Source organism: Oryctolagus cuniculus, chromosome 9 (genome assembly GCF_964237555.1).
Source record: "Oryctolagus cuniculus chromosome 9, mOryCun1.1, whole genome shotgun sequence".
Lineage (NCBI taxonomy): Eukaryota > Metazoa > Chordata > Mammalia > Lagomorpha > Leporidae > Oryctolagus > Oryctolagus cuniculus.
The window spans coordinates 103,381,717-103,409,599 of record NC_091440.1 but is presented as its reverse complement, the minus strand read 5'-3'; the positions used below and the strand labels follow the sequence as shown (position 1 = coordinate 103,409,599).

Below are 27,883 nucleotides of genomic sequence, written 5' to 3'. Positions count from 1 at the left end.
CAGAAGCAGCAGAAGACGTCCCAAGTACTTGGACCCCTGTAACCCACTTGGGAGATTCAGATGGAGTTCCATGCTCCTGGCTTAATGCCTAACTCAGATCTGCTGTTGCAACCAGTGGATGAAATCTCAATATCTCTCTCTCCCTCCCTCTCTCTCTCTCTCTCTCTCTCTCTTTCAGTGATATACAAATCGCTCTGCATTTCAAATCAATAAGTCTTTAACAGATTGATAAAGGGGGCTGGCACTGTGGCGCAGCAGGTAAAGCCACAGCCTGCGATGCTGTCATCTCATATGGGCACTGGTTTGAGTCCCGGCTGCTTCATTTCCAATCCAGCTCCCTGCTGATGCACCTGGGAAAGCAGCAGAAGACGGCCCAAGTACTTGGGTCCCTGCCACCCACGTGGGAGACCTGGATGGAGTTCCAGGCTACTGGCTTTGGCCTGGCCCAGCGCTGTGCATTTTGGCTATGTGGGGAGTGAACCAGCAGATGTAAGATATCTCTCCCTCTCTCTCTTTCAAATAAATCTTTTTAAATTTAGAATAGTAATAGTAATAAAGTAAAGGGGTTGTGGGGAAAGGTTCTCAGGTGTGGAGACTCGAATAATACCAGGCAAAGGAAGCCCTAGCTCTGGTGGGGAGAGGGAGAATGCAAAAGGGAGCAAACCCCAAGATTGAGGCCGAAAGAGAAGCATGGGCGGATGCCGCCAGCAGTCACTTCCTGTGTACAAGGGAACCGCCTTGCCGGGCGGGGCTCTCCCCAGAGCTGTGGCCTCTCCCCTTGGTGTCCGGCCCCGCAGCCTAGAAAGGACTGCAGCGCTGCCCCGCGGAAGCCCACGTCAGCGTTCTGCTCGCACAGGCGCATCCGAGCCCCTGGGCCGGCCCTCAGCACCATCCCGCCTCCCGGCGCCCTCCAGGCCCTCACCAGCTTGTTGCAGTCGTGGAAGATGTGACTAGTAAGAATCCTACAGGAGGAATCCACCAGCGTCTGCTTCACGACATTGTCGCGGCAGGTGACAGGCGACAAGTCCAGCAGCACCTGGGGAACGGCGCAAGAGCATACAGATAGGGCAGCGGCCGGGCAGTCGGGCTGGGGCGACTCGACCCGGAAGCACTCGGGAGGCTCCCCCACCCCCAGGCCGCCCACCCCCTGCAGCGCCCGCCGCAAGCTGCGGGTGGGAGCCATTCCCAGGACCAGGTCTCTGACCACGCAGAGACCCCCAACGTACTTTTGTGGTGTCCGCACACTGCGAGTTCACTTTCCAGGAGTTCCCGAAGGCCACGGGATCATCCTCCACTTGGAGGTTGCTGCTGGTGAAGTCATTGTTCTGGACGCCATCGAAATTCCCACACAGGCCACACACTTGATCCTGGAGACACACAAGGGGAGAGAGTGAGCCCTGCCAACCCCGGGGGCACGCCCTCCGCTTCGGGGGAAGGAGGCGGATCCGCGCAGCAGAGGATGTGGGGTGGACCTAGGAGCAGGAGGAGGAGTGGGGTGGAGAGGGAGGCAGAGCAGAGGAGGATGAGGGTGAGCGGCAGGTGCTTCCCTCCCCAGGGCCTTGTCCTCAGTTTCCTCCATGACGGTATCTTAAAGTCAAGGAAACAAAGAGAGGCTAAGGACAGAGATGGGAACTGGGCAGCCTTGGCCCTGGAAGCCCGTGTGATAGCCATGAGCTCCCCAGCAAGGGTCTGAGCTGGCTCAGTTGTCCCATCAGTGGGAGTGCAGGGGTCCAGGGAGGGGACATTACAGTCCCCCACGGCTGTGGACAGGAGAGTCCCTTACCTGGAGAACTACAACATGTTGGGGCAGGCTGCTCAGAACTGTTCACAAATGTCACTGGGGGTCCGGCGCCACGGCTCACTAGGCTAATCCTCCGCCTTGCAGCGCCAGCACACCAGGTTCTAGTCCCGGTCGGGGCGCCGGATTCTGTCCCGGTTGCCCCTCTTCCAGGCCAGCTCTCTGCTGTGGCCAGGGAGTGCAGTGGAGGATGGCCCAAGTGCTTGGGCCCTGCACCCCATGGGAGACCAGGATAAGTACCTGGCTCCTGCCACTGGATCAGCGCGGTACACCGGCCGCAGCACACCGGCCGTGGTGGCCATTGGAGGGTGAACCAACGGCAAAGGAAGACCTTTTTCTCTGTCTCTCTCTCTCACTGTCCACTCTGCCTGTCAAAAATAAATAAATAAATAAATAATAAAAAAAAAAGGTCCCTGGGGAAGCTGGACCTTATTCAACTCCATAGGGAACAGGTGCTAAATGTGCTGATGGCTAAATGAGTGAAAGCCACCAGGTAAAAAACGATGGGAAGAACTGGAGGCGCTCAGCCTGGGAAAGAAAAGGTGCTACAGTTTTTACAGGATACCTAACAGCCCTGTCCTGGGACAGAGAAATGCTGAATTCTATTTTGCTTCAATAAGCAGGGAAAAAATTGGCTTTGGTGCAATGAGTATACGTTACAGAGAAACATTTAAGAAGGATATTCTCACAGTTGGATAGAAAAATGAAGCATCTTTACAGGATTTAATAGCTCCCCTGGTGTGGCCACTGCCTTGCTCCCTGCCCTCATGAACTACCACTCACCCCCATCCCACCTCTGCAGCCATCCTGGCCTCCTTGTCTGAAAACCTGGCATGTCAGGGCCTCTGCGTGTGCTGGCCCATCTCTCCCTGGGTACTTGCAGGGCTCACTCTTTCCCTTCCCTGGGGACTCTGCTCAGATGTCACCACTTCAGACAGGTCTCATCACATCAATCTATCTTAAACCACATCCCCACCAGACTATGATTTTCCCCAAGGTTACAGGAGGCCAGACAGTGTCCTCAAAGGCAGCCGTGTCCTGACCCCCAGAACCATGGTTTGAGTTCCTCCCCCAACACTCTGTGTGCTAGAAGCGTGGTTCTGGTGTGGCAACGTTGAGAGGTGGCGGAACCTTTAAGAGGTGGGAGGTGATGAGGTCACTGGGGGCGCTGCCCTTTGAAGCTCTCACAGATTTCCCACAAAAGGGGGTTGTTGTGGAAAGGGCATGCCTGGCCCCTGAATGCCTTTGGCCTCCCATCTGGCCATCTGGCCATGTGATCATGTCTTCACACGGCCATTTCTCTTTCTGTTTATCCCTCATACCATGACACAGCCAGCTAGGAAAACCTCTTTTCTCTATAAAGTTCCCAGCCACGCAGTATTTTGTTACTGCGACAGATAACGGATAAACACCCATGGCCACAGGGACTTTGCCGCTGGGACTGGGTTAAGGTTGCGAGCTGTAGGGAGATGATCCTGGGATAACCAGCCGGGCCCCATGTAATCACAGGGTCTGATGAGCAGGCAGGAGAAGCCTGAGTGGCAAAGGTGATGAGACAGACACAGGCCGGGATAGATGGAAAGATGCTACACTGCTGGCTTTGAAAGGGACGGTGAGGCCGCAAGCCAAGGAGAGCAGGCAGCCTCCAGGAAGTGGACAAGGCAAGGAACAGATCTGCCCCCGGCGTCCCCAGGAGGAAGGCAGCCCTGCCGGGTGATTTTAGATGTCTAACCTGCAGAACCATCAATGAGGAATGTATGTGACGGTTTGAAGCCGCTAACTTCAAAGTAATTTGTTACAGCAGCACAGAACGCAAGGGTTAAAAATAGAACCAGGTGTCTGATTCTTTCTCTGTGGTATCCTCAGCACCTGGGACCACACTGGAACTATCCCCGGAAGTCAGTATTTGTGGAATAAATGATTGCTTGAGCTGTTAACACCTGCCACAGAAGGGAGGAGGGTGACACAGCAATGGAAGATGGATGGCGTCGTGGGCAACGCCTGGGAATCTGAATCAGCCCCATAGCCCACGGAGCCACTTGTCTTGTGCACACCACCCAGAGAAATCGTTAAAGTCCCAGCAAACTGTTGGGCCCTGGCCCGAGATCGTGACATTTCTCAGAGGCAGGTTAACAAGCAGCTCTCAAATCGTGCCGGCGTACAGCTCGGGGGCAAGACAACCCCCCAGAATCCTCTGCAGTGTCAGGAGAACACCGTGCAGGGTCCCTCCTTAGGGAGAAAACCTAAAGGGAAGCGCACATCGCCTCATACCTAACTCCCTCCCTTTGTGGGCATAAACGGCACGCCCAGCAAGGCCTGCCAAGGGACCCTAACCCTTCCCCCTTCCCGCGGGCGGCCTGCCTCTGTGAGTCCACAGACACACCTGTGCGGGGAGGGAGGCCGGGGCACAGGATGGCCCCGACCCAAGAGGTGCCTGCCCGAGGAGTGACAAGTGACAGCCCGCTGACCTGGTAGGTCTGCTTCAGGACCACGGAGACGCCCAGGCGGCGGTCCCACACTACGGACAGGGCTCCACCCAGCAGCAGGAACACGTAGCGGCCGGATTCCACCACCTCAAAGTGCGTGTCCTCCTTCAGCGGCCTCTTCACATTCACCTGAAGCAGAGGAGGCGAGAGAACAGGGAAGGTGAGGGCAGGCGGGAGCAGCCAGACCCTCCCTCTGCCACACAGCTGCCCACCTGTGCCCACCGCCTACCGGTACAGGTGCACACCTCACCTGCCCATTCGCTGAGAGCTTGCCCTGTGGGCCAGCACCAAGCCTGGGCATTTCTGCATCCATCTCGTCGCCTACCTTGCCAAGCACCCGTGACCCAGAGATGACAACAGAGACGGCAGTGAGGTCAGAAGGATGAGATCGAAAACAAAACCAGCCAGCAGGTCAGCCCCCAACTCACAGGAAGTGGCAGTTTGACCTTGGCCATGAAGTCCGGCAGTCTCCTTGGGAGGTGTTTCATGTGGCAATGATCTTACACATCCCTTGGTCAGGTGATTTACAGACCTAGCCCTTGGGGGCAGGCATTTGACTCAGTGTGAAGACGCCAGTTAGGGAGCCCCCGTCCCATTTCAGAGCACCTGGTGTGGAATGCCGGCTCCACTCCAGATTCCAGCTTCCTACCAGGGCAGACATCAGGAGGCAGCCGGTGATGGTTCAGAGAGGTCCCTGCCACGCACACGGGAGACCTGGCCTGGGATCCCAGCTCCCAGCCCGGCCCCAGCTATTATGGACATTCAGGGAGTGAACCAGAGGATGAGAGGGAGCTCTCTCTGCTTTCTCTCTCTCTCTAAGAAACACGATAAATGATTGCTTTTTTTTTTTTTCAAAATGAAACCTATACCTTTATAGAAATGACCTCTACACTCTCACCATCCTCGTCCCACCACCTCCCATTCCTGAGTCGCTGTCGTCAGTGGTCACAGCTGAAGGGGAACCGAGACAGTGGGGTTGGGAGCAAGAAGCCACAGCGCCAGCGCCACGGCTCAACAGGCTAATCCTCTGCCTAGCGGCACCAGCACACCGGGTTCTAGTCCCGGTCAGGGCGCTGGATTCTGTCCCAGTTGCCCCTCTTCCAGGCCAGCTCTCTGCTGTGGCCAGGGAGTGCAGTGGAGGATGGCCAGGAGAAGCACCTGGCTCCTGCCTTCGGATCAGCGCAGTGCGCCGGCTGCAGCGCGCCAGCCACGGCGGCCATTGGAGGGTGAACCAATGGCAAAGGAAGACCTTTCTCTCTGTCTCTCTCTCTCTCACTGTCCACTCTGCCTGTCAAAAAAAAAAAAAAAAAAAAAAAAAAAAAAAGCAGCAGCAACACAGATCGCAGTTTCTGGAAGGGCGACCTGAGCCCAGGACTTGGCCAAATCAAGTGCTGAACCCTCAGAGCCTGTTTCTGTGCCCTTGGCTGACTTCCTAATTCAGGAGAGCAAGGCTGCTGCTAAGAACGGCCGCCCCTTCACAGGGGTCCTCGCCCGGGTAACATAACCACAGGCAGAGCTGGTCACATGCGGGAATTTATCCGCACACATCAGATTACCTCCTCTTCAACGTCACCACCGTCCTGGGCTACACAGAGCTGCCCTGTGAAGTGGGGCTGCTGCGGACCCCAGTCAAGGGGCGCCTTTGCTCAGCAGAGTTCTGCCTTAGTGGTGAAGAATTCACCTCCCAGCCCCTGCACCAGCGGTGGGCAGCTGCCAGAAGGCAGGAATGCAGGCTGAGAACATGACGATCCCAGACCAGGTGTGCCCCCAGACGTCTCTCCCCAGCACCATGTGTAGCCAGGCTGGCTGAACCAAAACTGTGACCTACAAGTGGCTTGCCACTGTACAATTTATTTATTTATTTGAGACAGAGAGAATACATGCTATCCACTGGTTTGTTCCCAAATACCTTCAACAGCTAGTGAGTATCCACCCTCACCCCTGGGGACACACTCTGAGTTTCCCACATGAGCAGCAGCAGGAAGCCAACAGCTTCTTGAGCAGGGTCTGGAGCTGTTGCCTCCCAGGGTCTGCATGAGCAGGAAGCTGGAGTCAGGAGCCAGAGCCAAGAATAGAGCCTGGGGACTCCACTGTGGGACAGAAGCACCTTACCATCGGGCTGAACGCCCAGGCCAGAGCTGTCCCTCTAAATGCAGGGCCTCCCCAGGCACTAAGTGAGCCTCTCAGCACAGAGCCCCAACATGGGCATTTTAAATGGACTCGCCAAGGAGATGCTGGCATCCCCTTCTGAAAACCACTTCTTACCCTCTCAGTACACAGAGACCGATTTGTCTACTTCTCCTTTGAGCTCCTTCAAAAGTATTTATCTAACAAGAACTGACAAGCATACAAGTAAAATTCCCCCGTCACTTGGAAATAATATATAAGGACCCTCCAAAAAGCTCACAGGAAAATGGAATTGAGTGATAAGCTTATTTGAATGCAAAAAATTTTCAAACCCATGCACACACGTGCACAGGAGCAGCCCCTCCCAGCAGCCCTGATCCGTGGCTTTGCTTCCTACTGTTTCAGTTACCTGTGGTCAACCACAGCCTGAAAATATTAGATGGAAAATTCCAGAAATGATCAATTGATAAGTGTAAATAACTTTTATTAGAGTTTATCACTACAAATGCTCTATCCTCTTATTAGTTATGGGTGTTAATCTCTTACTGTGCATAACTGATAAACTAAACTTTATTCTAGGTATATATGGATATGTATAAGAAAAAATACAGAATATTCAAGAATCAGCATTATCCACAGTTCCAGGCACACACTGGAGGTCCTGGATCAGATTTACCATTGGTAAGGAGGGGACAATGTATGCAAAATGGATGGCCCTCCCAGCTCCAAGCTCCAGTCACCTCCAGGGGTCCTGTGCTTACACAGACATCATCATGCTCAGTATCTACACTTTGACTAAAATAGAACTGTGTTATCTATATTTGTCTACCAGTTGTTCTTCTCATAGACTGTGTCAAGGCCAGTGCTATGCCTCAGCCTCACGCTCCACAATGGCTGCACATGATGCCATTCACATGCATGCAAAACACATACTTCATAAACGCTCTCAGCAAGTGGGGGGAGGGGGCTGCGAGGCTGAAGGGGACGAGGCTGGCACTTACCTCCCCGTCAAACAGCTCAATCTCCCCTCCTTCCACCAGGATGGTGACCCGCTTCCTGCACGTCACCGAGGGGTAGCCACACCCCTCATTCCGCACCAGGATCCGAAAGGTGCCAGTGTTGCCGCCACAGTAATCCTAGGGAGAGAGGGGTACCAGGAGAGAAATATTACCCCTGCTTCCTCCCCCAGGGCCAGAATATTGGAGTCTGAAGCCTTGGATTACAGGATGTGACCATGTCTGTGTCTGTGGGTGCAGGAGGAGAGAGAGAGAGAAGAGACAAAGAGGAGAGACATGCCCAGGTGAGCTCCCTAGACAGGTGTGTCCTCCCCAAGCACTACAGACAGACCAGGTGCCTGTGGTCAGTGGGGGTCGTAAGGAACACAAGGTGGAGAAGCAGGGGAAGCGTCAGGTGCTGTGCTTTGACAGGCACATCAGAGAAAAGCTCCTGCCCAGAGCCTGTTAGCTCGTGGGACCACCCAGATAATTAGAACAGTTTGACCACAAGGCATCAGGTGGCTCTAAATTCTGGTTGGTTCCCTCTGCACTGTAACCCAGGTCCTGGGCTACCGTGCCCAGTTGTTTATAAAGGATAAAGGAACACTGCCCTCTTGTTGGTCCACGATATGAAAAATTAAACAAAAATACCTCCCCTGTAGTAGCTACTCCTGTGGTGTGATGGAGAAGGAGAAAACACTCAGCTTGGAAAAATGAGACATGAGTCTTGGTTCTGCCACTTAAAGGGTAACGCTGAGTAAATCACCACTCTGATAAACACACACATATAATAGATACATACACACACGTACAACAGATACACGCACATATACACACAGGCACACACATGCACATACACATGCAGTAGTTACATGCACACTTATGCACATATACATACAACAGATACATATGCACACACATTTAATGCACCCACATGTATGCACAATACATATACATGGACATACAGAAGAACTAATCAAGGGTAGACCAAGATGGTGGAATAGGGAGGGAGCTCACTGCTCTAATCTAGGGGAAAATAGTTTAAAAAAACATGGACAGAGTGCAATCTCAGGGAAGAGTTAGGGAGAAAACGGCAGAGGAAACTCCCTGCAGACTAGAGGGACACTGCGGACCTACATGGAGGGAGTGAAGGTGCACAACTCAAGACCCCAGCAGCCCAGAGCCTCAGCACTGGTCTTGGAGAGTGAGGTGAGACCAGACTGCAGCAGCCCAAGCCACTGGCGTTAAAGCTATGGGAAGACCCTGGCCTAAGTCCGGCTTGGAGCCCTGTGGAGGACAGAATAACTACCAAACTAGAGGGAAAATGGCACACATTTCTCTCTCCCTGACCACTCTGCACCTGCGTCCTGAAACTAGCCAAGAGGGAGAGGGTGTCATCTTGGACATACTAACAGCTGCACCAGCCCATGTCTGTGTGCCCAGCAACAGGCCTAGAGGAGACACCTGAGTCTGGCTGGGAGAATTGACAGGGTCTGGGTGCCCTGACTGTGGGAGCCTAGTGTGCTGGGACTGTGAAAACACTGTGGCTGCGTGTGAGGGTGAAGGGTTGCCTGGGTCTTTGGGCAGTCACTATGGGTGGCTCCACATGCTCGGGCTCCTTGATTCCCTGGTGAGGGTCACTGCTGCAGAATCCATGCTCACACTGAGGACTGCGCGGATCCTTTGTATGGTTCTTGTCACAGTGCAAATATTGTACCCACTAGGGCTAGCGCCCAGGCATTGGCCTCCTTGGAGGAGAGGAGGTGAGCATGAGACTAGGCTAACAGAGCACACTAAATGTCCCCTCTGATATTAAAAAAAAGGGAGATATATCACAGCCAATGTTGGTGTCCTCTTGGACACTTCCCTCACCCTGGAGCACTGAATGGAGCTGCCTGTCCACACCCAGCACACGCCTCAGAATATTCACTGAGAGAGCAGACACTCCACTAATCCACAGAGGCACAGTCGAAAGATAAACACCATCACAGGGCTTAAAAACAAAAACAAAGTATCCCCACAAATGCCTAAAAATAATCACAGCAATTCAAGAAACAAGAATAAGGAAGACAACATGACATCTCCATAGGAACACAGCAACACTTCAATGCTGGAATGTGAAAATGGAGAGACTGAAGAAATGTCAGAAAGGGAATTGATTGTAGGATTGTTTAGAAGTAATCAGAAGCAAATCCATGAATTAAGGAAATCCATACATGACATGAACGAACATTTCTCCAATGAAACCGAGATTTTTGAAGAGAAATCAAAATGAAATATTGGAAATGAAGAATTCAATAGATCAAATAAAAATGCAGTGGAAAGCCTTAACAACAAACTCAATGAGGCAGAATAAAGAATATCCGAGTTAGAAGACAAATCTCTGGAAATTTCACAGTCGAAGGAGAAGAAGGAGAAGAAGGAGAAGAAGGAGAAGAAGGAGAAGAAGGAGAAGAAGGAGAAGAAGGAGAAGAAGGAGAAGAAGGAGAAGAAGAAGAAGAAGAAGAAGAAGAAGAAGAAGAAGAAGAAGAAGAAGAAGAAGAAGAAGAAGAAGAAGAAGAAGAAGAAACTATAAAACAGTGTTGGAGATTTATGGGATACCATCAAACGATGCAACATGAGGGTCTTAGGAGTTCCTGAAGGTGTGGAAAGAGAAAAATTATTAGAAGGACATTTAGTGAAATAATTACAGAAAACTTCCCTAATTTAGAGAAAGAAAGGGACATCCAAGTACAGGAAGCACATAGAACTCCTAATAGACATGACCAGAAAAGATCTTCACCATGACACATTGTAATCAAACCCTCCACAGTCAAACATAAAGATTCTAAAATGTGCTCAAGAGTAATGCCAGATTACTTTCAGAGGATCTCCAATTGGACTCACAGCTGACTTCTCATCAGAAACCCTATAGGCCAGGAGAGAATGGCGAGATATATTCCAAATCTCAAGAGAAAAAAAACTGTCAACCCAGAATACTGTACCCTGCAAAGCTCTCATTTATGAATAAGATGAAATAAGGACCTTCCATAACAAACAGAAATTGAAAGAATTTGTCACCATTCATCCAGTCTTACAAAAGATGCTCAAGGATGTACTACACACAGAAACACAGAAACATGGTCATCACTATGAAAGATGAAGGCAGAAAATTTCCCAGTAAAAGTAAGAAGGAAATCCAAGGTAAATAATAGAAATATTTATGGAAAAAATGGCAAGGCCAAGTCCTCACTCAGCAACAGTCACCTTGAATGTAAATGGCCTCAACTCTCCAATTAAAAGACACAGACTGGCAGAATGTATTAAAAAATAAATCCATCTATTTGCTGCCTCCAAAAAACACATCTCACCATCAAAGATACACACAGACTAAAAGTAAAAGGATGAGCTGGCGCCGTGGCTCAATAGGCTAATCCTCCGCCTTGCGGTGCCGGCATACCAGGTTCTAGTCCCGGTCGGGGCGCCAGAATCTGTCCCAGTTGCCCCTCTTCCAGGCCAGCTCTCTGCTATGGCCCGGGAGTGCAGTGGAGGATGGCCCAAGTCCTTGGGCCTGCACCCCATGGGAGACCAGAAGAAGCACCTGGCTCCTGCCTTCGGATCAGCGTGGTGCACTGGCCACGGCGGCCATTGGAGGGTGAACCAATGGCAAAAAGGAAGACCTTTCTCTCTCTCTCTCTCACTGTCCACTATGCCTGTCAAAAAAAAAAAAAAAGTAAAAGGATGAAAAAAGATATTCCATGCTAACAGAAACAAAAAAGAGCTGATGTAGCCATCCTAATATCAGACAAAACAGACTTTAACAGAAAAGCTGTTAAAAGAGACAAAGAAGGGCACTACGTAATGATTAAGGGATCAATTCAACAGGAAGATGTCACTATTATAAATGTACACACACCTAATTAAAGCACACCTGGCTATTTAAAAGAAATGTCAATGGATCCAAAGGGAGACATGGACTCCCATGTAGTAGTAATGGGGGACTTCAGTACCCCGCTTTCAGCAATGGACAAAGCAACCAGACAGAAAATCGGCAAGAAAACAACAGTTAATTGATACCATAGACCAAATGGACCTAACAGAGATCTACAGAACTTTTCATCCTACAGTTGCAGAATACATATTCTTCTCACCAGTGCATGGAACTTTCTCTAGGTCTAGACCACAGGCTAGACCATAAAGCAAGTCTCAGAAAGTTTTTAAAAATGAAATCATACCATGCATCTTCTCTAACCACAGTGGAATGAAACTGGAAATCAACAACTCAAGAATCTCTATAACATATGCAAATACATGGAGATTGAACAACATGCTCCTGGATGAACAGTGGGTCATAGAAGCAATCAAAAGAGAAATCAAGAAACTGTTGAGGAACATTTTTTATACTATTTGTTAAACTCTTTACTTAGTATAGAGTTAATCTTCTGCATGTAAAGTTAATTGAAGATAGATTTTAGTAAAATATAAGAATGGAAATAGGAGAGGGAGGAGGAAGAAGGGTGGGAGAGTAGGTAGGAGGGCGGGTATGATGGGAAGAGTCATCGCGTTCCTAAAACTGTGTTTATGAAATGCATGAAGTTTGTATATTTTAAATAAAAGGTTTCTTGGGAAAAATACATGTACACACATACACATATTTGTGCATTCACACACAGAGTGCACACATCTGTACATGTATGCATCCACGTGCACATACACACATACATATACACGCGTGCATACATTACATGCATTCCCTGCTCACATGTATGCACACACATGTGCGTGTACACATACACATGCATGTGCCCACACATAATAGATACACACACGCAAGAGTACTTCCAAAAGTTCCTGAGAAGATGGCATAAGATGTTTATTTTGGTGCAAAAAAATTAGAATCCATGCATAATGTTTTCATAACGTTTTCCATGAGCTGTTTGGAGACCCCTTGTACACATACACCCATACACACGCACATGGATGCACACCAACATGGTCTTCCACTCTCTAAGAGGAAGATCAGTCAGCTGAATGGGATTGCCAGGTTAAGTGGGTTTGTGTTAAGTTAACAGGATTTGAAGGTTAAAAGAGGGAACAAGTGCCCTACTGGTCCTTGCCACCAGCTGAGGTTTTTCCAAAGGAGAGGTAAGTCTGATACCACCTGTCAATAGAGGGTAGAAGCAAGGCATTGGGGCGGGGGGGTGGGGTGTGGGACAAAGCATGTGGAGGGGACAGCAGGGGATGGCAGGGGACAGCAGGGCCAGTCCCCTGGACAGGGGAAGAGCCATTCCCTGCTGCTTCTCAGGACACTGAGCTCCTTGCTGGTGCTCAACACTCGGATTTGAAGCTGGCCTGGGAGCTGAGCTGGGAAGCTGGTGTCATCCTGTCTCTGCCATGAGCCGGAGGGGCAGCCGGGCAGCCAAAGGCCAGGCTTCCAGATGTAATATGGGGACAGCCTTGGAGGGGCCCACACCCCAAGCCCATGGTTTCCCTACCACCCTGCCTCTGCACCTGGCCCGACTAGGCTGGGTGAGGGACCCGGCTAGCTGGGCTGCTGCTGGCCCCACCTGCTCCTGCCATGCTCTGCACCTAGGGGTCTGTGGTCCTGCCTTCTGGCCATGCCAGCCCCCGCCCACTCCTCCTCCTGAGCCCACACCTGTGTAATACAGATGAAAACACTCATGTCAACCAGTGAGAGAAATGTGCAGGAGTCCATGAACCTGAGCAGGGGCCCATGTCCCCCTCGCCAGCTGGGAATTCCTGGGCGGAGTGACCTTCCTGTGACCCGCTTCTCCCAGCAAAGATGGTGGAGAATGCGGGAGGAGCTCTGGGCTAGGGATGCCTTCAAGTACACACTGTCCAGGGTCACTGCCCAGGGCCCTGCACGCTGGTCACTACACATGGTGCCAGCAGGGAGGGCAGTGGGGGCTGAAATCCAGCCCAGACCCGCTCCCCAAACCATGCCTCCTGACGGAGGTCATGTCTACGAAAGGAACAGGTGCAGTTTCCCAAGTCCGTCGTGGTGTAACCTTGGACTGACAGTAGCCACGCCCCCAGCACCTGCAGCAGCAGTAGGAGCCAGCTCTGTGCAGCTCTCACAAGGCCCCTGGCGAGCAGAAGGGAAACAGACAGCCCCCACCTCTCCAGATGCTTCCTTCCCAGGGGGCGTCGTCAGTGCAGCAGCTCAGAAACTCAGTCCAGCAAAACCCAGAGCCGGGGTTCTTCCCGCGGACGGGACGGCAGAGCCCACCACTGTGTCCCCCCAGACTGCAGCCAGCAGCTCCCCGCCCCTCCCTCAGCCTCACCTGTGCAAGGACGTACTGGCACTCCCCAGGGAACAAGTACTTGAGCCCGTCAAAGGTGAGGTAGTGAGCCATGCCAATGGTGGAGCACGTGGCGTCACACACATGGGCTGTGCAGTTCCACTTCCGGTCCCGACAGACGCTAGGAAGAGAGACGGCAGGGGTGACCATGGGGTGGGCGCCGGGGTCTGAGGACTGCTTTGCATACCGGGGAGCAAGGAGGCAGTGAAGCAACTTCGAGGACTCCCAGGGCCACCTCCAGGAAGCCTCAAGAAGCAGAGGTTCTGGAGCCCCTAGGAGCCCAACACAGGGCCCAGCAGGAGAGAGGGAAGACTTGTCACTGCCTGGCTCATGGGGGAGACTGAGGCAAAGGAGGGAAGGGGCTGTTCAAGGTGGTTCCGCAGGTGCATGAGCAGGGAGCTGGATCAGAACTGGAGCAGCCAGGACTCAAACCAGCGCCCATAAGGGATGCTGCCATCACAGGCGGTGGCTTCACCCACTATGCCACAATGCCGGCCCCTGTGGCCGCTTTGTAAAGCTGTGTGGGGTGAGTGGGCAGGGCCCGGGGTTATACGCAGCACAGAAAACGAAAAAGGAGAAGGAGCCAGCTGCTGTGCACACTCACATCTGCTTAGGGCACCCCAGGGCCAGCAGAGGCCCTTCCTGGCCCCACACCCTGGACGGCCTGGTCACATGGGCTGTGATTGGCACTGGGCAGGGGCCTTTATGTGCTGCAGGGCTGGGAGAGGGTCAGTGCATGATGAGATCCTGCCTGTCCCACAGACGGAGAAACACAGGCTCTGAGACAAGGAGGAGAGCGCCCAGGCCCGCACGGGGGCCGGGGCCACAGGGGTCTGCCCCAGGGCACAGCCCCAGCCAAGCGCCTCCCCAAGCCTCACCATGTGTTGCAGTCCATCTTCACTGTCTCTCCGGGGGCGTACTCTCTGCCCTGGTGGAAGCAGGGACATCTCTCCAGGGCCACACACTTGTTCTCATGCCGGACCTAAGGGGAGAGAAGCCCGACACCTCAGTGGCCACGGGACTGATCCTAAGGCCCTCTGGGGCAGCGTCATTGAGGGCTTGAGCCTGCCTGGACAGCTCCAGGCATAGCCCCGGGAACCCTGGCCCAGGCTGGGGCTCAGCAAACACAGTCAGTTACCATCAACTGAAGACACAGGCTGCCCAGTGCCGTCTCGTGTCCTGCTGGGACAGCGGGCACTGAGGTAACCCTGGCCGGAGCCCCTGAAATGTACACTTCTGTAGACCCAGCCATGGCATGTGAAAGCCGTCCCCAAAGAAAACAAAGTTACCGACAGGGAGTCATGAAAAAAATGCCTTAAGGCCAAAGAACAGAAGCAATCAAGTGTTGCATAACAGGAAAATGACTGAACTCACGCAGGAATCCCCAGGCACTGAAATCCTATGAAGCGATCAGAACAAGCTACTCGAATGTGAGAACGACTTATGCTGGTCACCTTTAAAACAGGGAGGAAAAGGATACACATACATGGTCCCAACCATGCACCTAGATAACCACACTCCAAGGAAAGACAGAAGTTGCTTTCAGAGGAGAGGCTGGGATAAGGGAGTGAGTGGGAGATTTTATCACTGGATTTTTTTTTTTTTTGGTTTTTAAAATATTCCAAATGTTCTTCACTGAGCATACAGTTTGTTTATTACAGAGAAGGGACACTGCATCTAATAAAATGGGTGTGGAGTGCCCTGGAGGTGAGAGCCAACCCCTGCACAGGAGCAGGGGTTTAAGCCATGCTGCCCTCTCCTCCCCAACACCCTCTCCCGGGTGTGCTCTGCTTCCCTGCCCTCGGCCCCCCAGGGAGCTACTCGTGTGAGCTTGGTGTACTCCTCAGGTCTGCTGAGGCCAGAGCAGAGGGGGAACACTGGGAGCCCCAGTCCCCAGCAGGTTCAGGAAGAGCCAAACCCACTAGGACCCCGACAGTAGAGCTGCTTCTGTCCCGACACCAGGAGGCAGTCCCAGACACCTGCTGTCACCTGGCCAGGCCCTGGGCGGTCTACAAGAGGCCAAGGTCACCCCCAGGTGAAGGGACCGTGGCACCCTGGCTCCAGCATTACCTGGGCGAGGGTGAGGAGGATGGGGAAGGCCGGGAGGAGACTCCCATGTGATCTGCTCCACTCCAGGCAAGCCTGAGTCCCCAGGGCTTGGAACCCAACAAGACCCCAGAACAGGGGCCATCTGGGCTAGACATGGGGCTTCCACGTCAAGGTCCAAAGGCTAAAATTGTATGTGGATATGCTTGTGTGTACATGTATGTGGGTGTGCACATATGTGTGTGCATCTCTGTGTGCCTTGGGTGGGGTGTCTTTGTGTGTGGATGTGTGTGCATCTCTGTGTGCCTGTGAGCTTATGTGTATGTGTGTACGTGTGTTCATTGTATGTCTCCACGTGTGTCTGTACATGAATCTGTATTGTATACATGTGTTCACTGTGCGTGTGCACATATGCACACATGTGTGTTAACACCAGTTTCCCTGACAGCAGGAGGTGCTCCCGAGCCCCTCACAGCCCAGCTGATGGACAGAAGAGACTGCCCAGCAAGGGGACTGGGTGGGGCCACCAGCCTGAGCAGCCCTGACCTCCTGAGCCCACCATTCTTGGAAGACAACGAGCTTGGCAGCCAGGAGGGGAGACGGCAACTAGAAAGGAACAAAGAGGGGCTATAAAACACCCCTCCTACCAAGGCCCTGCCACAGTCAGGTTCTTTCACACACACACACACACACACACACACACACACACACACCAAGCTTCCTTACTTCTCACTGCCGTCTGAGGTTGCCACCTAGTGGACACTGTCAGAATGACAGGTGCACGCCCGGCCCCTGCCAAGCTGGCCAATGCTGCCCCCACTGGCAGTGGGGCCAGATCACAAAGTCTGGCTGTGGGACAGGCAGGCTATCTGATGCCGACTCATACACACAAAAGCCTGGATGCAGGGAAACTACCTGAGCTCCCCTACCCCCCGACCCAGGAGACAGCCCCGCTGCCCTCACCTCTCCACAGCGGGACATGGGCCGGCCCCTCCCCTCCAGGCAGGCAGCTGGGTCGAGGGTTTCCAGGCCTCTTGGTCCACATGCAGGAGGCATCCGCCCTCTGCAGGATGTTCAATCACTGACAGAAAGTCCAGTGCAGCCCAGGGATCCCGCCTTCTCCCAAGCGGGGGTCCACCAAAGCCCGGGCCGCCCCCAGGGGCCATAACCTCAGATTCCCTCTCAGCCATGGACGCCGCTGCCACCACCCCAGCCAAGCATCCTCCCTCTCCTGTGCTCTTCCTGACAAACGTGGGCCCTCTCTGCCCCAGTGAGGTGAGGCAAGGAGATGACTGTCAGAGGCCCATGGAAAACAGCGCCTGGCAGACCGCTAGGAAGGCAGCAGCGACGTGGGCTGAGGTCCCCAAGCTGGAGCTAGTAAGGAAGCGACTAATCCCCTTAAGGGTTCCAGGCCACAGTGGGGGTGGGTGGGGGATCCCGACCCAGAAAGGAAAATCGGACCACAACAGCCCTATCAGAACCACCTGGAGAATCCCGAAGTGTTAAAGAACCTCGTGGAAGCCGGCGCCGCAGCTCACTAGGCTAATCCTCCGCCCTGCGATGCTGGCACACCGGGTTCTAGTCCCGGTCGGGGCACCAGATTCTGTCCTGGTTGCCCCTCTTCCAGGCCAGCTCTCTGCTGTGGCCAGGGAGTGCAGTGGAGGATGGCCCAGGTGCTTGGGCCCTGCACCCGATGGGAGACCAGGAGAAGCACCTGGCTCCTGCCTTCGGATGAGCGCAGTGCACCTGCTGCAGCGCGCCAGCCGCGGCAGCCATTGGAGGGTGAACCAACGGCAAAGGAAGACCTTTCTCTCTGTCTCTCTCACTGTCCACTCTGCCTGTCAAAAAAAAAAAAAAAAAAAAAAAGAAAGAAAGAAACTCATGGAGACAAAAGGTCGCGGAGATAAAGGTGCCACCCAGGGGAGAACAGGATGAGGTTTAGCATGGGTCAGACGGGTAGGTGCGGAGGACGGGGGTCCCTGGCGGGATTTCGTGGCAAGTCACTTACACCTCATGGAAGACGGTGCCAGGCACTGGCTCAGCAGGTGAAGCTGCCACTTGGGGTGCCTGGGGGGGAGCCCCACCTCTGCTTCCAATCCAGCTCCTTGCTAATATGTAGCATTCAGCAAGTGATGGCCCAAGTACTGGGCCCCTGCCACCCATGTGGGAGACCTGGATGAAGCTCCCGGCTTCTGGCCTCAGCCTGACCCAGCCCCACTTGTGGGCATTTGCATCCTTTGAACACTTCAGAAGAAATCATGGCGGAAACCCTCACTCACTGTCCAACAATCCGTGACACCTTGAGTGAGAACACGGCACTAGGTCTTGGTCAGCTCCAGGAGAAACTAGGAAGTGACGATAGCACTGAGCCCCTCCTTGGGGAGGACCCCATTCCCCCTGAGAGAACACCGCACCAGTCCATTCTCCAAAACGCGTCTCGCTCCCCTCTGTCCATGCTGGTCCTCCTGCCCCACCAGCGCCTCCAGCCCAACGCAGATCATTTCAACTCCACGCTTGCTGGGACAGAAGTGGTGCGGCTGCCAACTCACGCCCGGCCGCACGGGACTTTGCATGGGAGGATTTAATGAGCTTGCAAGGTTTTTATGAAGCTCTTACATGTTGAGCAAAATGAATGTAGGCTTATTGTATTTTCTTTATTTCATCTATTTAAAAGGCAGGCAGACAGGCACAGAGAGTTCTCATCTGCTACTCACTCCCCAAACGCCCACAACAGCCAGGGCTGGACCAGCCCAAAGCCAGGAGTTGGGAACTCCACCTGGGTCTCCCACAGGAGTGACAGGGAGCACCGCTGCCGCTGCCTACTATGGTCTGCATTGGCAGGAAGCCGGAATCAGGAGCAGAGCCAGGACTTGAACCCAGGACTCTGGTATGGAGAGCAGGCACCATGAGCAGTATCTTGACTGCTGTGCCAAATGCCCGTCCTGCTTATTGTATTTTATTATGATCGGGTGACAAGTTATGGGACATAGAGGAAGGAGTTCTGAGACAGGACTTCCTTGGGACTTTGGAAATTTCTTCTCCTGGGATCTTTAATGCTCTTGCATGAGGCCCACTCTGGATGCGACCCTGAGCCCACGCTCTAAATGGTAAAAGGCAGAGAGCGAAGTCTTCTTGGCCTCCCTTTTGGGCCAGTGAGGAGACTGGATGTCCGAGGACCAGGGAGCCAAACACTTAACTGTCAACAGGGCTTCCTGACAGCCGCAGAGCTGGCTGCCACCTTGGAAAACGTAACCACCAGGATTCACAGGGCGGGGCGGCCGCACACAGCAGAGCTGCACCTTCCCCAGGTGCCCAAGGACCGGAGTACCGGCCGGGGGCGGGGTGGGGGGGGGCCTCCCCGAGGGAAAGCAAGGAGACTGATGTGGGACAAGGGGACACACACACCCTGCGCTACAGCTGCAACTCTGCCTCCTTGAACCGGTTCTGGTTCCTCCCTTCCTGAGCCTCGTCCCACGTGACAGGAGTGTTCACAGCAGTCTTCTGGGGTTCTAGCCCCAGCGCAGAGCACAGCCGCCTCTAATCAGGTACAGCTCAGACTGGAGGCGGGTGAGCAGGACCATGCGCTGTGCTTTCCTGCCACCTAGTGGTGGGCCCAGGTAATAGGCTGGCTTAAACGCAGCTCAGACACTATGAACTGAAGGAGCAAGGCTGGGGCAGGGGTCTAGCACAGCGTTTTCTCTGATGGACGCAGTGGCCCGAGGTCTGCGAGGTGGCCATTGCATGTGCTACTTCCCTGTGCATCTCCCCACGCGTGACCTGTGGCTTTCCTCCAGGAGCTGAGGAGGGTATTTCACAGTGTGTGGGCAATGGCATTATAAGATAGGCTGAGGGGTACACGTTGTGGCACAGTAGGTTGAGCCACTGCTAGGGACATCTACGTCCCTTGTCAGAGTGACAGTTCCCGTCCCAGTTTCTAATCCGGCTCCCTGCTAATGCTCCTGGAGGCAGGAGGTGATGGCCCAAGGATTTGGGTCCCTTACCACCCACATGGGAAACCTGGGTGGAGTTCTGGGATCCTGGATTTGGCCTGGCCCAGTCCCAGCTTCTGCAGCCACTTGTGGAGTTAACCAGCCAATGGAAGATCTCTCTGTCTCTTCTCTTTCTGCAACTCTGCCTTTCAAATATGTAAATAACATCTTTAAAAAAATAAAAAGTCATAGAAAACAGAACTAAATTATGAATTTGCTTAAATAAATATATTTGTTTGAATGCAAAAAAAAATTTGAAACCTATGCATATGAGAGTGTCGCTCCCCCTCTTCGTGGAGGAACTACACTAGACCCTGAGCTGTTCTTTTGTCTGCTCGGCCCTTCCCGGGTTTGCTGCTGGTTCTTCCCGGGTTGGCTACCGACCCTTCCACCTCCGTGGAGGGGCGGCTCCCCCTGCCACTTTCCCCACTTCCGCGGGGGAGCGGCACACCGCCAGCCAGCTCTCTCGGGGGCTGCTCAGGTGTTCCTTCAGATAGATGTTCCTGGTGCATGTTGTCTCTCTCCTCCTTTATAGTCCTCTTCCACCAATCCCAACTCTGCTACCCATACGCCAAGCACACTGCTCTCCTCCAATCAGGAGCAGGATAGGCTCCTGCAGCTCATCAGTCAAACTGGCGAGAGGCAGCTGCGTAGAAGTTGTTTACTCCCTTTCAGCGCCATATTGTGGGAGAGCAGATGCATAGAATAAGTCTTAATTCCAGTAACTTAGTCTAGTCCGAGTTGCTCCCCACAGAGAGGACTTCAGAAAGCTCATGGAAATGTGTATAATGACTAAGCTATGCATGGATTTCCAATGTTCTGAAGTACCTTTCCTGTATTCCAGTAGTGGCCATCAAGCGACCCCTTACTAAGTCCCTCCCATGTGTACACCTCTGTCCCCTCCCAGCTTCCCAACAACCCTCCCCCCCGCAAGAAACCTTTTATTTAAGAAATACAAACTTCACGCACTTCATAAGTACAACTTGAGGAACATAGTGATTCTTCCCACCATAACTGCCCTCCCACCCCTCCTCCTCCTCCCTCTCCTATTCCCAGTCCCATTCTCCACTAAGATCCATTTTTTATTAACTTGATGCACAGAAGACCAACTCTATCCTAAGTAAAGAATTCAACAATTCCCAGCAACCTTCTAATCCAGCTTTGCAGGTGAGAGATCAAGACACGACTTTAAGTGCCTTTCCACTGTGTTAAGTACACGTCAGGAGACGGGATCCGGGCTCAGCAGTGTCCCGAGTCTCACACAGAGCCCTCCCCATGGCCTCCCCACCGACCTTTCATCAGGGGGCTGACCATGTCACAGAGCAACCCCCACTCCTGTTCCTGGGCAGGAGCGGCCAGTCCACGGCCTGTGGGCACCCAAAACCCCAGCCTGGAACAGATCGGCAGGAGTCGAGCCCCTGCCCGACCCCCCAGCATGTTCAAACAGGTGCTTCTGGAAAGGCTACCTTCAGCCACGAACACCACTGCCCAGGGTGTGGTTCCCGGCCAGGGCCAGCCCGTGACGCTGTGCACACAGATACCGAGAGGAAGCTTCTAGAACCCTTGTGGCAACGTGACAAAGGAATGCTGTGTGCACTGCATGAATAAAAACCGGACGCTCCCACTCCATGTCACTACTTCTTGCTTCATCTTTCTGACAATACCTTTCTGCTGTGTTTACAAAAGCTTTGGTCCACAACAGACCGGAAGTTTTTTAAAAGGGCAGGGGGTAGGGGTGGGGGCTTTGTGGGTGTTTCTACAGGCTGGGAGCCGGGCTGATCCAGCAGAGGCTCCGCTATTTACAAAACCCAAAGACCCCTGGCTACACTGCTCTGGGTCTGATAGCCGCTTTCAGAGACATGCCCCACGGCCCGCAGCCAGTGCCACCATAGCAGAGCAGGAATCGTGTCTGTGGACAGAGGAGGTGCCGAGCGCAGCCAGTGCAGACCATAGCAGAGTGGGAATCGTGCGTCCGTGCACAGAGGAGGCGCCAAGCTATGCACACAAACAATTGTGCAAGAGCGCAGAGCTCCAGAGGCACGAAGCCCAGCCCTGCCACTCAGCTCCTGCCCGTGCGGTCTCTGCCCCCTTCTAGGTCCTAGGAATGCAGAAGCCGTGACTCCTCCCCTAAGCCTCACGGTGCATCCCCATCCGGTATTTGAGGTCTCCTTCTCCGCCTGGGATTTGGGAGCCCAGTGCAATTATTGTGGCTCTTCCCGTTTAACACCATCTGCATGGTTCCCTTCGTGACCAGCCAAGTTCATTTCTAAGAGTCCCAAGGCTGGTACAGCCCGGAGAGCTGTCCCCAGTCCTGCCTGAGGCTTCTCTGATGGGGGGGAGGAGTTCTCTCTGAAATCTGTGGAGGAGCAATGACCTGTGCCCCCAGAGCTCTAAGACACTCAAAATCAGGCTAAAAAGAGCGAGAAGGAGTTTCCCTGCTCTTTGCTCATTCTTGTCCCTCTCCATGTCCTTAGAGACCCCCCAGGGTCTAGCTGCAAACCAGCGTGGACCACGCGGGCACCGCCTCCGGGAAGGGCAGGACCATGGTGCCCGCCCACAATCATGGCGCCATCCGAGCTGGCCAAGACCTTGCGGCTCACTTCACAGACCAGGACAGCACAGCTCGGGGCAGGAAAGGGACCTGCTGGGCCCCTGACTTGCTAGTGGAACGGTGCATGTGTTCATGTCTTCTCTCGAATGGGAAAGTTAAATGCATATATGCAAATCATATGCAGACACATGTGTGTGCCTCTAGCTTCCTGCCGTGAAACACAGCCCTTGGAAACATCCTAGTGGGAATGCCTACTCTCTGGAAATATGTCCTTTGCTTCCCACGGCCCCGCTGCGAGCTAGGTTCTAATGTTCTGCCAGGTCCCACCAGGATCAACCAGCACCTTCCCTGGCTCGGGCGTCCTCGTTCAGCTCCTGTGTCTTCCCCTTCTCTGGCCCAGAGCCCCCTCGCCCCCCCCCACTGCCCACAGGAGCGCGCCAGGGCAGGTGTTCCGGTGGCTCACCATGCCCGGGGGGCAGAGGCAGCCGGAGACGCAGCCGGCGCTCACGCACTCCAAGTCATAGTTCTGACACGTCTTGGCACACTCCAGGCCCTCGGCGCGCGGGTTGTCAGGGGGACACACAAACTTGACCATGGGGGGCCGGCAGGACAGGCTCCGTTTGCCTTGAGGGTGGAAAAACGAAAGAGAGATGATTGGGGACGGAGGGCAAGGCTTCAGCTTCAGCCCCATCCATGGTCTCAAAACGGCTCGCACTCTCCCCCCTACAACCCAGACTAGACGCCACCTGACTTCAGGAGAGTGGGGGTAGGGGCCTGAGCCCTGGGCCAGCAGCTCCAAGTGCTCACCTGACCTTTCGACCCTCGGCCTGCACTGGTGGTGGCCCACCCGCCCGCAGCCTGCAGCCAATGGCCCATGTTTTTTATGCCCTTGACCATGCAGGAGCCAAGACAAGAATCCCAATGCACTGCAGAGATTTCCAGACCTGAGCTTTCCACAACCTGGAGCCTTAGTGAGCCTTAGTGAGACACGACAGAACCACACATTAAAAAGTCACAACTTGGGGACGGCCCTGTGGCGCAGCGGGTTAACACCCTGGCCTGAGGTGCCGGCATCCCATATGGGCACCGGTTCTGGTCCCGGCTGCTCCTCTTCCGATCCAGCTCTCTGCTATGGCCTGGGAAAGCAGTAGAAGATGGGCCAAGTGCTTGGGCCCCTGCACCCATATGGGAGACCCAGAGGAAGCTCCTGGCTCCTGGCATCGGATCAGCGCAGCTCCGGCTGTTGCGGCCAATTGGGGAAAGAACCATCAGATGGAAGACCTCTCTCTCTACCTCTCTCTCTCTCTCTCTCTCTCCCTCTCCTCTCTCTGTGTATCTCTGACTTTCAAATAAAATAAATAAATCTTTAAAAAAAAAAGTCATGGCCGGCGCCGCGGCTCACTAGGCTAGTCCTCCGCCTAGCGGCGCCGGCACACCGGGTTCTAGTCCCGGTCAGGGCGCCGGATTCTGTCCCGGTTGCCCCTCTTCCAGGCCAGCTCTCTGCTGTGGCCAGGGAGTGCAGTGGAGGATGGCCCAGGTGCTTGGGCCCTGCACCCCATGGGAGACCAGGAAAAGCACCTGGCTCCTGGCTCCTGCCATCGGATCAGCGCGGTGCGCCGGCCACAGCGCGCCGGCCGCGGCGGCCATTGGAGGGTGAACCAACGGCAAAAGGAAGACCTTTCTCTCTGTCTCTCTCTCTCACTGTCCACTCTGCCTGTCAAAAAAAAAAAAAAAAAGTCACAACTCACGGAACAAGGGAAAGTCAGGCGACCACAGAGCTTCCACAGGTCTGTGCTCCAATGCCAGCCCTGCCAGCCCCTGTCCTCATGGAGGGTTGACTTCATTTCCTGACCCTCCAGGGTCCCCTGCCTGTTTCCTTTCACACTGACATACTACACAGAAGCCAATGTGGCCTTGAGCCTGAACAGTGCAGCCACTCTGAGGACCTTCCAAATGAGAGCAAATGGCCCAAGCCCCCACCTGCAAATGCACCTGAGCGTTCTAAGGAGATGGCCTTGTCCACCTAGGAAACAAGGGGCCATCCAAGAGTGTGACCGCCACTGTCATCAAGACAACAGCTCCTGCATGGCGAGACCGAGGTCAGCCCAGGTACGGCATAGGGCTCGAGAGCCCATCCACAGGCAGCTCAGGCCCTCCCCTTCCGGAAAACACGTCTTGCCTCAGTTATGTGGGTTGACAGCAGCAAAGACATGTCTGGGCCTCCAGGTCACTCCCAGAAACCTGGAAATCATGGCGACCCTGGGCCAAGGCAGGTGCAAGCTAGAGCAGGTGCGCCCAGCGGGGGCGGGGGAGGACGTGCAGTACTCACTGCGGTGAGGCAAGGCCGTGTCGGGCAGCAGGTTCCCCGGGGCTCCGCTTGAGGTGCAGTGCATGAAGCCGTCCTCACAGTAGCTGCAGGGGGGATTGGGAGGGGGCAGCACAGTCACGGCCCAGTCCTACGCGAGTGTCCACTCATGGTCTCCATCTCTGCACCTCTACTCACTCCTGCCCTCCAATGGGCGCCTGGTCCCACAATTCCCTGAGCACGGCTTGGGGAGTTCACCACTGACCCCATGTCGCTAGACCCCAAAGGATAGTTTTCAGTTCTTTTCTGAGCGGATCCCTTCCACATGACTCATCACTCCTAACTGCTCCACTCGCCCAGAGAATGGGGGAGAAAAATCTCTCCTGGCTGCCCCCCCACCCCGCCCCTGGCTGCTCTTCTCAGCCCCAGCTGTAGCTCCCCTGGCTCCAGCCTTGACCTTGAAGGTCAGTGGCCCCCGGGCGTCCTCCCGTGCTTCCTCTTCTTCTCACGCGTTGCTGTCACCCACACCCCCAGCTTCGCAACTGCAAGCCCACACCGGCAGCTTGGAGCTTTCATTGGAACCCAGAGCCATATGCTCAGATGCTTCCACACGAGCTTCCTCTGGGTGTCTCCAAGGCAGTGAGGCCAGCACTGAACCCAAGACGCCACCACAAAACCAACAAAGCCACTGCCTGGAGCCAGCAGCCATCCACCCAGTGTCAGCACCAGAAGTTCAGGGGTTATCCCTGACACGGCCTTCTGCCTCGCCCTCCGTATCTGACCCATCACCGGGCCCTAGGAGGCTGCCTGCTGTGTGACCCTGGGATTCAAACCCATTTCCCTGTCACCACTGCAGAGAGGAGGGGCGCCATCCCCTCCTTCCTAGACCGCACAGGAAGTCTCCTAAGCCATGCCCCTGCACCTGTTTTTGCCTCTCTCGGTAGCCCAAGTATCCTTGAACACCCTGATTCTGGTTATGTCCCACCCCTCTTGAAATCTTTCAACAGTAGGCCATAGGATAAAGACCAAACTCTAGGGCCGGTGTTGTGGTGCAGGGGGTAGTTGTTGCTTGCAATGCTGGCATCCCAAATTGGAGCACCTGTCTGAGTGTCAGCTGCTCCACTTCTGATCCAGCTAATGCACCTGGGAAAGCAGCAGAAGATGGCCCAAGTGCATGGGCCCCTGCACCCACACAGGAGACCTGGCTCCCGGCTCCCAGCTTCAGCCTGGCTCAGAGTGGTATACTGGGAGGCAGCTGGGTCACAGGCACCAGACTTAGAAGGAACAGTCCCACAGATTAGCTCCTCTGAGCGCAGGCTGTGATAAAGCCAGGCCGCCCACATCCGGCCTCTTCCACGTGTACCACTCGCACACGCTCCCCAACGTGGCGCCATCCACCGAGCCGTCACAGAGCAGGAGGCCCCTGCCTGATCCCGGACTTTGCAGTCTCCAGGACTCTGGGCCAAAGCAAGCCTCTCTTCCTTACAAAGCACCCCCAGCGCGGGCACGTTGCTGTAGCAACACACAACAGACGTGGACAGTGACGCCCCCTCCTGGCAGTGCCACTGCAATCTGTTGTCTCCTGGAGCAAATGCTTTGGCCCAACCACCCTGGAGGAGGAACAGGGGAATCACCTATTTCCTGTTCTAGAACAGGCAAACTGAGGCCAAAGTAAGGAAATGGGGCCCAACCCCTGACAGCTGTCAATAAAGCTCAAGAATTCTCACCACCAGCCTGGAAGTCTGGTTCCCTACACAGCGAGGAAGTCAGACGGCCTGCATGGAGGCCCCGCTCTGCTTCTGACCTGCTGTGCGACTCCGGACAAGTCACTGCCTTTCTCTCGCCTCAGTTTCCCCATCCAGGAAATGGGAGCTCTGGGTGACAGCGTTCCTTTCCAGCTGTGCAGGGGTCCCCGGCACTGCAGCTCGCACCTACCACATGGTGTGATGGTCTGAGAAGACATCTTGGGGCTGGAAGATCTCGCCATCGTAGGAACAGGGGCACTGGGCCTTGGGCACGCACTGGCCTCTCTCGTCCTGGTACAGCCCCGGGGGGCAGAAGCAGCCTTCAAGGCAGCCCTCAGCACACTCCTCATCCGGATAGGAGAGGGAGCGGCAGGTCAGGTTGCAGGGCGTGCCGCACTGCAGGTACACCTGGCCCGGTGGGCAGCTCAGCGCTGGAAGAGACGGGAGATGCTGGCTTCAGTGCCAACCTTGGACAACAAGGACTGCGGCTCCACCCCTTGCAGCCGTGACCCCCCCCCCAATTACATGTGTATGGGTGCAGCTGCCCTTTCCTGCTAGGGACAAACACATAGGGTGAGGCACACAAATGCACGTGGGTACTTTGAAAAGGTCCTGCAAACCAGAATTGAAAATGCAAGTTTATTTGGGGGCAAAAGAAAAACACTTAAACCATTCATAGTCTTTTGTAATATGCATTTTTTTACATCTTATGAACTATATGCCACTGGGCACCGGGCACCTGGTGCTGGAGGTCGCAGGGCAGGGCGGGGCTCTCCGGTGGCGAGGTCAGCCATGGCTGAACAGTCAAAGTGGGGAGGGTATAGGGCTACAAAGATGGATCTGGGTCGGTGCTGTGGTGCAGGAGTTAAGCCTCTGCCTTCAATGCCGTCCGCAGCCCTTATGGGCACTGGTTCTTGTCCCAGCAGCTCCATTTCCAATCCAGCTGCCTGCTAATGCACCTGAGAAAGCAGTAGAAGATGGCCCAAGTTCTTGGGTCCCTGCATTCATGTGGGAGACCTGCAAGAAGCTTCTGGCTCCTGGCTTCAGATTGGCCCAGCTCTGGCTGTTGCGGCCATTTGGGGGGTGAACCAGCGGACGGATGGAAGATCCGCTGAAGGGCAGAGCAAGCTAAGAGCTTGATTTCTCAGCTCACAGATGGTCTCTCGCCTGGCTTGGAGCCTTTTTTTTTTTTTCCCAACTCTCTCCTTAATAGCTCAAGGTCCGAGGTCCCGGGCCCCAGCATCAGCCTGGCCCAGCCCCAGCTGTTGCAGGCATCTGGGGACTGACCCAGGAGACAGGGTCCGTCTCTCCCCCTCCCAAATCACTCACTAATGGTGTAGGTGCTTCTCCGGACTCTCCTCACAGCCTCCCACAAAGTGGCTGCCAGGTGAGCCCTAGGCCACAAGTGTGCCCAGCTGGCATGGCCACTTCCCGTGGATGGGCCCCGTGGCTTACGGAGTTGTGTTCATTTCCCAGGGAGCGAAAGGGAGCTCCACGTCAGGGACACTGCCGCCCCTGCCCTTGCCTCAGCTGAGACGG

The 27,883-nt window shown here is 54.4% G+C and overlaps 1 protein-coding gene across 1 annotated transcript in view; it reads right to left on the bottom strand.

Moving 5' to 3' along the window:
* The window catches only part of VWF (von Willebrand factor), a 157,963-nt gene that overhangs the window by 73,040 nt on the left and 57,040 nt on the right, over positions 1-27,883 (bottom strand). The window contains 9 exon segments of the mRNA NM_001329088.1: positions 923-1,036; positions 1,227-1,367; positions 4,267-4,413; positions 7,413-7,547; positions 13,691-13,829; positions 14,587-14,690; positions 22,758-22,918; positions 24,624-24,706; positions 26,535-26,775. Of these exon segments, the coding sequence (NP_001316017.1) occupies positions 923-1,036; positions 1,227-1,367; positions 4,267-4,413; positions 7,413-7,547; positions 13,691-13,829; positions 14,587-14,690; positions 22,758-22,918; positions 24,624-24,706; positions 26,535-26,775 (1,265 nt within the window).